Consider the following 12,500-nt stretch of genomic DNA (forward strand, 5'->3'; position numbering starts at 1 on the left):
TCCAGAGGGCTGAGGAAGGGTTGTTGAGGTGGTTCGGACATGTAGAGAGAATGGAGTGAAACAGAATGACTTCAAGAGTGTATCAGTCTGTAGTGGAAGGAAGGCGGGGTAGGGGTCGGCCTAGGAAAGGTTGGAGGGAGGGGGTAAAGGAGGTTTTGTGTGCGAGGGGCTTGGACTTCCAGCAGGCATGCGTGAGCGTGTTTGATAGGAGTGAATGGAGACAAATGGTTTTTAATACTTGACGTGCTGTTGGAGTGTGAGCAAAGTAACATTTATGAAGGGGTTCAGGGAAACCGGCAGGCCGGACTTGAGCCCTGGAGATGGGAAGTACAGTGCCTGCACTCTGAAGGAGGGGTGTAAATGTTGCAGTTTAAAAACTGTAGTGTAAAGCACCCTTCTGGCAAGACAGTGATGGAGTGAATGATGGTGAAAGTTTTTCTTTTTTGGGCCACCCTGCCTTGGTGGTAATCGGCCAGTGTGATGATAAAAAAAATAAAAAAATAATAGTGAGGCTCAGGTTAGGGTGTGTATAAGAGAGGGAGATTACTTCCTTGTAAAAGTAGGTCTTAGACAGGGATGTGTGAATGTCATCATGGTTGTTTAATATATTTATAGATGGGGTTGTATAAGAAGTAAATGCTATGATGTTCGGGAGAGGGGTGGGATTAAATTATGGGGACTTAAATACAAAATGGGAAGTGACAGTTGCTTTTTGCTGATGATACTGTGCTTATGGGAGACTCTAAAGAAAAATTGCAAAGGTTAGTGAACGAATTTGGGAGCGTGTGTAAAGGTAGAAAGTTGAAAGTGAACATAGAAAAGAGTAAGGTGATGAGGGTATCAAATGATTTAGGTAAAGAAAAATTGGATATCAAATTGGGGAGGAGTAGTATGGAAGAAATGATTGTTTTCAGATATTTGGGAGTTGACGTGTCAACGGATGGATTTATGAAGGATGAGGTTAATCATAGAATTGATGAAGGAAAAAAGGCGAGTAGCACATTGAGATATATGTGGAGGCAAAAAGTGTTATCTATGGAGGCAAAGAGGGGAATATATGAAAGTATAGTAGTACTAACACTCTTATATGGGTGTGAAGCTTGGGTTGTGAATGCAGCAGCGAGGAGGCGGTTGGAGGCAGGGGAGATGTCCTGTGAGTGTAAATATTATGCAGAAAATTTGGAGTGTGAAAATTAGGAGGTGTGGAGTTAATAAAAGTATTAGAGGACTGAAGAGGGTTTGTTGAGGTGGTTTGGTCATTTAGAGAGAATGGATCAAAGTAGAATGACATGGAGAGCGTATAAATCTGTCGTGGAAGGAAGGCGGGGTAGGGGTCGTCCTCGAAAAAGTTGGAGGGAGGGGGCAAAGGAGGTGTTGTGGGCGAGGGGTTTGGACTTCCAGCAGGCGTGCATTAGCGTGTTAGATAGGAGTGAATGGAGACGAATAGTATTTGGGGCCTGACGATCTGTTGGAGTGTGAGAAGGGTAATATTTAGTGAAGGGATTCAGGGAAACCGGTTATTTTATATAACCGGACTTGAGTCCTGGAAATGGGAAGTACAATGCCTGCACTCTAAAGAAGGGGTTTGGGATATTGGCAGTTTGGAGAGATATATTGTGTTTTTTTATACATATATACTTCTAAACTGTTGTTTTCTGGGCACCTCTGCAAAAACAGTGATTATGTGTGAGTGAGGTGAAAGTGTTGAATGATGAAAGTATTTTCTTTTTGGGGATTTTCTTTTTGGGTCACCCTGCCTCGGTGGGAGACGGCCGACTTGTTGGAAAAAAAAAAATCACGCACACTAAATGAAAGGCAAGTCAATACACCACGTAATTTTACTATTACTAACAAGTAGTAATGTCACGCTTGCCAGTCTTATTAGAAGTACATATCATCCATATAACCACAACATCCCCAAACCTAGCTAACTAAATAAATTCTTTCAGGAACTTTAACAGTTCCTTAGGTTCATCTTGGAGTATGTGGCTCCAGCATGGAGCTGCACCTTAATCAAGCATGTAAAGAACTTGAGAATATAAAGTGTCATGACAAGGTTGGTACTGATACAGTGAGGGTTAGACTATAAGGAGACATTTGATTTAATAATCCTAGAAGATATGATCGTTGAGGAAATGATCATGATTTAATACTCACGATTACACTGGATAAAATTAGACTTACGGAGAAGAGATATAGCCAGGGGGCACAGATGGCAGCAGAGGATGCAGATGAACCACAAGGATGTTAGCAATAATTAATGGAATTAGTGGAACAGTTAAGAGACAGGGCCAGACATTATGACTAGACTCTTGTAAACACTGCTTAATATTAGGGTACATACATATACCATCCATTGATCTACAGTAAGTATGATATCCCAGGGGCTGGAAACCAATTGTTTCAGTCTAGCTATGAGTAAGAGGCAGGTTCAGGCATTGGGTCTCAATCTCTGCGAACACAGCTAGGTGATTATACATCTACATAAAATTTATTTTATTGGATTATGTATTTCTTTATTATATACACAACACAGACTTGAGAGCACACATATTTTAAAATGTTTTTTTTTTATTTATCAGTTCCCCCCGTCCTCCCCGATTCTCAGATGAAGGGTCCAGGTTTGGTACTACCCCCTCATCCCCATCATCCACATTTTCTTCATGCAGCGAGACTTTCTGCCTGTCGTGGCGGCCATCCAGGTGAATTCATCACCGTAACATTGCACTTTATGAATAAAGTGTGATAACCCACTTTTGCACTGTTATTTTGAGTGGGGTTTAATAGGGTAGCAGTGAAAATTGAGAAGCTATTTTGGATACCCTTAGTGGTCAGAATGTGGCTATATGAACAAAGATTTGGAAATGGACACACTTGAAGATGAAGGATAATTCACTTTTATGGTTTTATAGTTATAAGAGCAAGGCTATGTTTGTCTTGTCAAGTCTTCAGCAATTAACGTGTCATGTAAAGTTTTGAAGTTTGAATTGATTGTGATTCAAACTGCTTCCTCTTGGTTCCCATCCCAGCCGTCTTATCACACCACAGCATTTGTGAAGATAGATTTCCTAGTGATTTATCAGTGCATTTTTTTTTATTACTTTGGTCCCATATTCCTATACCTGGAGAGGGGGGGGTGAACACCCCACAGCCCAGTCTGAGACCAGGCCTGGCACTGTCATTTTTATTTTTTGTATTGTGGGAGGGGGTGCATTCGTGAGTGTTTAATCACATGTGGTTGCAGATGTCGTGTGTGTGAGAGTGCGTGTATTCGCCTAGTTGTGGTTGTAGGGGGTCAAGTCACAGCTCCTGTTCCTGCCTCTTCACTTGTTGCTACAAGGTCACTCTTCCTGCTCCACAAATTTTATCATACCTCTTCTAAAAGCTATGTATGGATCCTTCCTCTACTACATCACTTCCCAGACTATTCCACTTCCTGACAACTGTAACTGAAGAAATGCAGTGGACCCCCGGTTAACGATATTTTTTTATTCCAGAAGTATGTTCAGGTGCCAGTACTGACCGAATTTGTTCCCATAAGGAATATTGTGAAGTAGATTAGTCCATTTCAGACCCCCAAACATACACGTACAAACGCACTTACATAAATACACTTACAAAATTGGTCGCATTGGGAGGTGATCGTTAAGCGGGGGTCCACTATACTTCCTAATATCCCTGTGATTCATCTGAGTCTTCAGCTTGCAACTGTAACTCCTTGTTTTTGTGTCCCATCTCCGAAACATCCTGTCTCTGTCCACCTTGTTGATTTCTCTTAGTATTTTACATGTTATCATATCCCCCCTGTCTCTCCTAGCCTCCAGTGTCGTCAGGTTGATTTCCCTTAACCTCTCCTCATAGGACATGCCCCTTAGCTCCAGGACTAGTCTTGTTGCAAACCTTTGCACTTTCTCTAGTTTCCTTATGTGCTTGGCTAGGTGTGGGTTCCAAACTGGTGCTGCATACTCCAATGTAGGACTAACGTACACAGTGTACAGGGCCCTGAACAATTCCTTATTAAAATGTCGGAATGCCGTTCTTAGGTTTGCTAGGTGCCCGTATGCTGCAGCAATTATTTGGTTGGTGTGCACCTCAGGAGATGTGCCTGGTGTTATACTCGCCCTAAGATCCTTTTCCTCGAGTGAGGTTTGTAGTCTCTGGCCCCCTAGACTGTACTGTCTGTGGTCTTTGCCCTTTCCCAATCTTCATGACTTTGCACTTGATGGGGTTGAACTCCAGGAGCCAGTTGCTGGACCAGTCCTGCAGCTTGCCCAGGTCTCTTTGTAGTTCTGCCTGGTCCTCGTCCTTTGATATACCTTTGAAGAGTTTTGAGAGTTTCACTATCGGAGCCTGGCCATGGGCCTGGCTTGTCTGGTGCTTGCCAGGTCAACCAGGTGTTTGCTGCTGGAGGCTAGCTGCCCCACATATCCATCACAGCCTGGTTGATCTGGCACCTGGTGAAGGTACTTGTCCAGTTAAAAATTGTCCAATTGAATTCTTCTCATCAACTTCACATCATCTGCAAACAGGGACACATCTGAGTCTATTCCTTCCATCATGTTGTTCACAAATACCAGAAATGGCATTGGTCCTCGGACTGACCCCTGTGGAACCCCGCTCGTCACAGCCTCCCACTCTGACCCCTCTCCATGTGCCATGACTCGCTGTTGTCTTCCTGACAGGTATTCCCTGATTCAGTGCAGTGCCTTCCCTGTTATCCCTGCCTGGTCTTCCAGCTTTTGCATTAATTTCTTATGTGGAACTGTGTCAAATGCCTTCTTGCTGTCCAAGAAAATGCAGTCTACCCACGTCTCTCTCTTGCCTTCCTGCTGTCACCCTGTCATAACTCCAGTAGGTTTGTGGCACAGGATTTCCCATCCCTGAGACCATGCTGGCTGTTGTTGATAAGCTCATTCCTTCTAGGTGCTCCACCACTCTTCTGATAATCTTCTCCATGACTTTGTATACTTTACATGTCATTGACACTGGTCTGTAGGTTAATGCTTTGTGTCTGTCTCTCTTTTTAAAAATTGGGACTACATTTGCTGTCTTCCATACCTCAGGTAGTCGCCCTGTTTCGATAGATGTGTTGAAAATTGTTAGTGGTGCACATAGCACCTCTGCTCCCTCTCTCAGGACCCATGGAGAGACGTTATCCGGCTCCATCGCCTTTGAGGTATCTAGCTCGCTTACCAGCCTCTTCACTTCTTCCTTGGTTGTATGTATTGTGTCCAACACTTGGTGTACCTCACCTCTCTGTCTTTCTGGAGTCCCTTCTGTCTCCTCTGTGAACACTTCTTTGAATCTCATGTTGAGCTCCTCACATATCTCAGTCGTTGCTTGTGATCTCCCCTCCTTCCTTCCTCAGCCTGATTACCTGGTCCTTGATTGTTTTCCTCCTGATGTGGCTGTACAACAGCTTCGGGTCGGATTTGGCTTTCGCTGCAGTGTCATTTTTGTATTGTTGTTGGGCCTCCCTTCTTACCTGTGCATATTCATTTCTGGCTTTATGACTGCTCTCCTTATTCTACTGGGTCCTTTTCCTTTTATACTTGTTCCATTATCAAGTATGCTTGGTTTTGGCCTCTCTACATCTTTGGGTGAACCAAGGGCTCATCCTGGCATCCTCTTTATTTCTGTTAGCCTTGGGTGCAAACCTCTCCTCAGCTTCGTTGCATATTGTTGTCACATATTCCATCATCTCGTTTGCTGACTTCCATGCCAGTTCTCTGTCCCACTGAACTCCGTACAGGAAATTCTTCATACCTGTGTAGTCCCCTCTCTTGTAGTTTAGCTTCATTCATCCTACCCTTCCTGCTTCCCTCTCCACTTGCAACTCTACTGTGTATTCAAAGCTCAGAACCACGTGGTTACTGGCCCCGAGGGGTCTTTCATATGTGATGTCCTCAATATCTGCACTACTTAAGGTGAATACTAGGTCCAATCTTACTGGTTCATCCTCCCCTCTCTCTGGTAATGTTCCTTACATGTTGGTACATGTTTTCCAGTACCACCTTCATCATCATAACCCTCCTTGTTTCTGGGCCCCCATGTGGCTTCAGGTTCTCCCAGTCAATTTCCTTGTGATTGCAGTCACCCATTATCAGCAGCTTTGCCCTGCTCACACGAGCTCTTCTAAGGCCACTTCAGCAAGTGTGTCAACCATCGCTCTATTACTCTCATCATATTCATGCCTTGGCCTCCTGCTGTTCTGTGGTGGGTTATACATCACTGCATTTACCTCCTTGGGACTTCCAGACTGAAGTGTTCCAATTCTGTAGTCTCTTGTTTCTGTCTCCTCTCTCCAGCTCATCAAAATCCCATTGGTTTTTTGTGAGCAGTGCCACTCCTCCACCCCCTCTATTCCCTCTGTATTTCTTCAGGATCTGATATCCCATTGGAAAAATGGCATCTGTTATCACTCCTGTGAGCTTGGTTTCTGTGAGAGCTATGATATCCGGTGATGCCTCTTTGACTCTTTCGTGCCACTCCTCCCACTTATTTGTTATTCCATTAGAGTTGGTGTACCATACCCTCAGTTTCCTCTCCAACATTGTGTTCTGGGGGGTCTGTGAGGGTGGGGGACCTGGCAGTGTGCTGTGGGATTCTACAGCATAGTGTGGGATAGGGGCTGTAAGTGTGGATTGTGGCTTGTTTTGGGATAGTTTGTTTGGCTGTGGGGTTCTGGGGGTGTGCTTGTGCTTGTTGCTCTGCCCTGCTCTGGTTGTCCTCTGCTGATTCTGTCTCTCTTTTTAGCCCCTTTTGCTTCTGTGTCCTCTCCTTCAGCTGCTGTTCTGTTCTTTTTCTGTCTTGGTGTAGGAACACCCTCTTGTATGATGGCAATTCCTTCAGCCTGGGTTTCTCTTGCAGGATCCTGTTCCTCACCGTTTCTATCTTGAAAATCGTTTTGACCAGCTGATCTCTTCGCTGAAAATTTACTATCTCAGTCATGTCCTCATCGCCTATTTCTTTGATGATGATTTCAGTCTCCTGTTTGTCTTCCTGCCATCTTTCATTGTGTGTCCTCCCCTTGCTCTCCTGAAGCCCATGAATAAACACTGACTTCTCCCTCACCTCCTCCCATTGCCCTTCCCTCCGTGTCTCGGGGTCCTGTTTGTACATGGCCATTGTCTCCCTTAATTTTTCCTGTAACTCATGGTGGCATGGTTATGCCTCTGCATGGGACCGATCCCCCTCTGTCCCTTCTCCCAACTGCTCTGCCCCTTCATTCCTCAGCCCTGCTTGGTGGACTGATAGACCCTTAGCGTAAGTCATGTGTCCTTCCTTTCTGTTGGGGTTCAGTAGGAGTGTACCTGCTTCAGGTGCTATGTCTTCTCTGGGCAATAGCCCTGTAACTCGCTTCAGCCTATTTACCTCATATTCTAGGGCCCATATCCCGGCTTCTGCAGCTTTGGCTTGTGACTCCCATTTCTCCTCTGCCTCCATCCTCTTCTCCATTTTTGCAGAAAGCTCACCTAGTTTGATTTCCCACCCTTGTCCCATCCTTTTACATTGCTCTTCTATCCATTCCTCATTACCAGAACCATTTTCCTCTGATCCCCTGAACCTTCGACTTCCCTTCTGAGCCATCATTTATTTTTCAATAGGTTAGGTGTTGTAATGTGTGGGGGGGGGGGAGTTATAAAAGGGAGAGAGATGGGGGCAGAGTGATGGAGAGGTGGAGAGAGAGAGTGGGAAGGGGGTGGTAGAGGGTTAGGTGTTGTAATGCGTACTGGTTGTGTGTGTGCGTGCTAGTGTGCACTCACCCTGGTTAGCCGGACTTGAGTTGTCCTGGAGATGAGAAGCATGTATAATGTCTACACTTTAGAGGGGTTTGGGATGTTGGCTGTTTGGAGTGACATCTGAACTGTTATATCTGAGCACCTCTACAAAGACTGTGATTGTGTGAATGATAGTGAAAGGTTTCTTTTTTGGGTCACCCTGCCTCAGTGGGAGACAGCTGATGTGTTGTATTTTTTTTTTTTTTTTATAACACATCAACTGAATGTCACCAAGACAGGGTGACCCCAAAAGAGAAAGAAACACTTGCACCATCAATCAACAATTTTGCCATCATTCACACACAATCACTGTCTTTGCATAGTCGCCCAGATACGACAGTTTAAATGTCTCACTAAACAGCCAGTATCCTAAACCCCTCCTTTAGAGTGCAGGTATTGTACTTCCCACCTCCAGGACTCTAGTCCAGCTAACTGGTTACCTTGAATCCCTTCACAAAATATTAACCTGCTCACACTCCAACAGCTTGTCAGGTTCCAAAAACCATGCGACTCCATTCACTCCTATCTGACACACTCACACATGCCTGCTGCATGTCCAGGCCCCTTGTACACGAAACCTCTTTTACCCACCCCGTACCCCTCCAACCTTTCCTTGGACGACCCCTACCCCTCCTCCCCACCACTACAGATTTATAAACCCTCCAAGTCAATCTGTTTTGCTTTACCCTCTCTAAATGATCAAACCACTGCAACAACCCCTCTTCAGCCCTCTGAATAATACTTTTATTAACCCCACGTTGCCTCCTAATTTCCACACTACAGATTCTCTGTGTAATATTTACACCACTCATTGTCCTTAGACACACCATCTCCACTGCCTCCAGCCTCCTCCTCCACTGCAACATTTACAACCCATACAAGAGTGTTGGTCCCACTATACTCTCGTACATTCCCTTTTTTGTCTCCATGGATGATTTTTTTTTTTTTTGTCTCCACAGATACCTCAGTGCACCACTCACTTTCTTTTCCTTCATCACTTCTGTGGTTAACCTTGTCCTTCGTAAAACTGTCTGCTGACAAGTCTACTCCTAAACATCTAAACACGTTCACTTCTTCCATTCTCCCTACCTCCAGTGTAATATCCAGTTATGTTTGTGTGTGTGTGTTTAAAAAAAGTTATTAAGGTGTATAAATGGAAAACAGGAATATATAGTGGATGTATTTTTTTTTTAACAAGTTGGCCGTCTCCCACCGAGGCAGGGTGACCCAGAAAGAAAATTCCCAAAAAGAATATACTTTCATCATCATTCAACACTTTCACCTCACTCATAGTAGGCTGGTAGACAGTAACCACCCTGGGAGGTACTACCATTCTGCCGAGTGAGTGTAAAACAAAAGGCTGTAATTGTTTTACATGATGGTAGGATTGCTGGTGTCTTTTGTCTCTCTCATAAATATGCAAGATTACAGGTACGTCTTGCTACTTTTACTTACACTAAAGTCACACTACACATACATGTACACATTTATTTATACACACTCATCTGTGTTTTCTTTGATTTTATCTTAATAGTTCTTGTTCTTATTACTTTTCCTTTTATATCCATGGGGAATTGGAATGAGAATCTTTCCTCCGTAAGCCATGCGTGTTGTAAGAGTCGACTAAAATGCCAAGAACAGTGGGCTAGTAACCCCTTTTCCTGTAAAGATTACTAAAAAGAAGAAGAAGAAGAAAATTGTCGAAGTGGGATGTGGATGTAAATAACATGCTAAAAATATGTAACCAAGACAGGACTTGCAACAATGGGTTGAAGTTAGAAAAATTTACATTTAGAAAGATACATGAAAGCATTGGTTTGGTAGAGTTGTAGTACAAACTTCCACATAATGTTTTTTCATTTATACACCTCAATCATATCCTCCCTAATTCTAACCCTTTCTAGAGAGTGCAAAGTCACTGCCCTCAGTCTATCCTCGTAGGAAAGATTTCTAATACGTGGATCAACTTGGTCCTTGTCTGTATGTTTTCAAGGCATTTATGTTCATTCTGTAATACAGTGACCTGAACTGTATAACATACTTTAAATGAGGCCTAACCAGTGATATAGAGAGTTGAAGTATATAGCCAGAGGACTCCTGTTATATATAGTTCTTGATATGAAGCCAAGAATTTTAATTTCTTTATTGTGAGGACTTGTGTACTGTTGTCTTGGCTAGATTACTGTTAACAAGAACTTCTAAACCTTTTTTGCATTCAGAGTTATTAAGATTTGCATTATTTAGTTCAGAAGTACCATGGTTATTTTCTTTTTCAAAGCTTAGAACTTTACATGAAAGAAGTGAAGGTATTTTAGGATTGGCTTAGAATGTGTATAGTTCTTTGCATATGGAAGGGACCAGGGAAATGACACTGTTGAGTATACAGTAGGGCCCCACTTTTAGTGTTTCACCTTCCGGCATTCCGCTAGTACAGCAATTTCAAATTATGACCAAAACTCGATATATGGCTCCCCCTGTCTTTCTAATATGGCTTGCCCCACCTGGTTTGTTTACATTCTCCATTATGGCTGGAAACTCCAAAATTTCAAGTGTTTTAACCCTTTCAGTGTCCCCAGGCCCTCTCCCAGACTTGTTCTCAGGGTCGCCCAAATTTGAAAAAAAAAAAAAAAAAATTTTGTGAAAAGATAGAGAATCTTTTCCCAATCATAATGACACCAAAAGTGTGAAATTTGATGGAAAACTTGGGGAATTATGCTCTCGCGAGGTTAGCGGTCTCGACGATGTTTATGCATCGGCGATTTTGCCCGCTTTGAGCCCTATTTTTGGCCAATTCCAGTGTACTAGTCGACAAAAATCATAACTTATTTCGCTAGAATGCCATTTTTTCTATCGATGAGTACAAGAAACCACCCGTTTACCGATTTCAACTATCCAATACAGTGGTCAGAATTTAGCAATTTTGCCAATTTCACACAAATTTCAAAAGATGCCAATTTCCAAATAGGGTCCAGAATAAACAAGAAAGACATTCCTGGCACTAAAATAACATTTCCTCTGTTCATTAGTCACGTCCCCATGCCCCTCTTACATTCTTTTGGTTTCCACTTTGAATTTTTATTCTCACAAAAAATAGAAGATTTACTGTTATGCAGACTACTGCATTAGTGTAGAAATGATATAAATAATATCAGCGCACTTGTGAAAGATTATTAGAATCGCCAGTTGACGTGTATTGGACATAAGAACATAAGAACGAAGGAACACTGCAGAAGGCCTACTGGCCCATGCGAGGCAGGTCCAAGTCTCCTACCGGCTTAAGCCAATGCACCCAACCTAGTCAGGTCAGGTCACATTGACTTAAGGGAGGAACACGGCAACCGACCTGTTAGCACAAGCTATCAGGTCTAACTCACACCCACCCACATCTACTCATGTATTTATCCAACCTATTTTTAAAGCTACACAACGTTCTGGCCTCTATAACGGTACTTGGGAGTTTGTTCCACTCATCCACAACTCTATTACCAAACCAGTACTTTCCTATATCCTTCCTGAATCTGAATTTTTCCAACTTAAAACCATTGCTGCGAGTCCTGTCTAGGCTAGATATTTTCAGCACACTATTTACATCCCCTTTATTTATTCCTGTCTTCCACTTATACACCTCAATCATATCCCCCCTAATTCTACGTCTTTCTAGAGAGTGCAGTTTCAGGGCCCTTAGTCTATCCTCATAGGGAAGGTTTTTGATACATGGGATCATCTTTGTCATCCTCCTTTGTACATTTTCCAGAGAATTTATATCCATTCTGTAATACGGTGACCAAAACTGTGCAGCATAATCTAAATGAGGCCTAACCAAGGATGTATAGAGTTGAAGAACAACCTGAGGACTCCTATTATTTATGCTTCTTGATATGAAGCCAAGGATTCTATTAGCTTTATTGCGAACACTTATGCACTGTTGTCTTGGTTTCAGATTACTGCTAACCAGAACTCCTAAATCTTTTTCGCAATCCGTAATATTAAGATCTACATTATTTAGTTTATATGTGGCATGGTTATTGTCCTGTCCAACATTTAGAACTTTGCATTTGTCTATATTAAACTGCATCTGCCACTTCTCCGACCACTGCATCAGTCTATTCAAATCTTCCTGGAGTGCTCGAATGTCCTCGTCAGAATGAATTCGACGGCCTATTTTGGTGTCATCGGCAAACTTGCCGATGTCGCTCTTTATGCCCTCATCTATGTCGTTTATGTAGATTGTGAACAGCAGGGGGCCCAACACTGACCCCTGTGGAACACCGCTCGTGACGCTTCCCCACTCTGATTTCTCCCCATTTATGCAAACTCTCTGCTGCCTATTTGTCAACCATGCCTCTATCCAGGAAAAAATTTCTCCTCCTATTCCATGTGCTTTAATTTTCCTCAATAGTCTCTGATGTGGGACCCTGTCAAAAGCCTTACTGAAGTCCATATACACAATATCATATTCATTACCATGATCTACCTCCTCAAATACCTTAGTGAAAAAAGTTAATAAATTCGTAAGGCAGGAACGCCCCTTTGTAAAACCATGCTGAGATTCGTTGATTAATTTATGCTTTTCAAGGTGGCTACGAACTGCCTCGGCTTAGCATGATTTGTTTACTTTTGAACTTTGGTAAAAAGCGAACATTTCTGCTACTTAGACCTTAATTTCAAGGTACTTTTCATTGTAAAACCAGTCAAAATCATCTCAATTTCTGTAATATG

The 12,500-nt window shown here is 42.9% G+C and overlaps 1 protein-coding gene across 13 annotated transcripts in view; it reads left to right on the forward strand.

Annotated features, from left to right (window-relative positions):
• Positions 1 to 12,500, forward strand: part of shi (dynamin-1 shibire) — a 411,365-nt gene that overhangs the window by 304,931 nt on the left and 93,934 nt on the right. For 6 of the 13 annotated variants that reach the window (XM_053784874.2, XM_053784869.2, XM_053784870.2 and 3 more), the window contains one exon: positions 2,583 to 2,702. The exons of the other annotated variants lie outside the window; for them this stretch is intronic. In XM_053784874.2, coding sequence (XP_053640849.1) covers positions 2,583 to 2,702 — 120 coding nt within the window. The remainder of the gene's footprint in view (positions 1 to 2,582; positions 2,703 to 12,500) is intronic. 13 annotated transcript variants of the gene reach the window in all.

The sequence above is a fragment of the Cherax quadricarinatus genome, chromosome 51 (genome assembly GCF_038502225.1).
Source record: "Cherax quadricarinatus isolate ZL_2023a chromosome 51, ASM3850222v1, whole genome shotgun sequence".
Lineage (NCBI taxonomy): Eukaryota > Metazoa > Arthropoda > Malacostraca > Decapoda > Parastacidae > Cherax > Cherax quadricarinatus.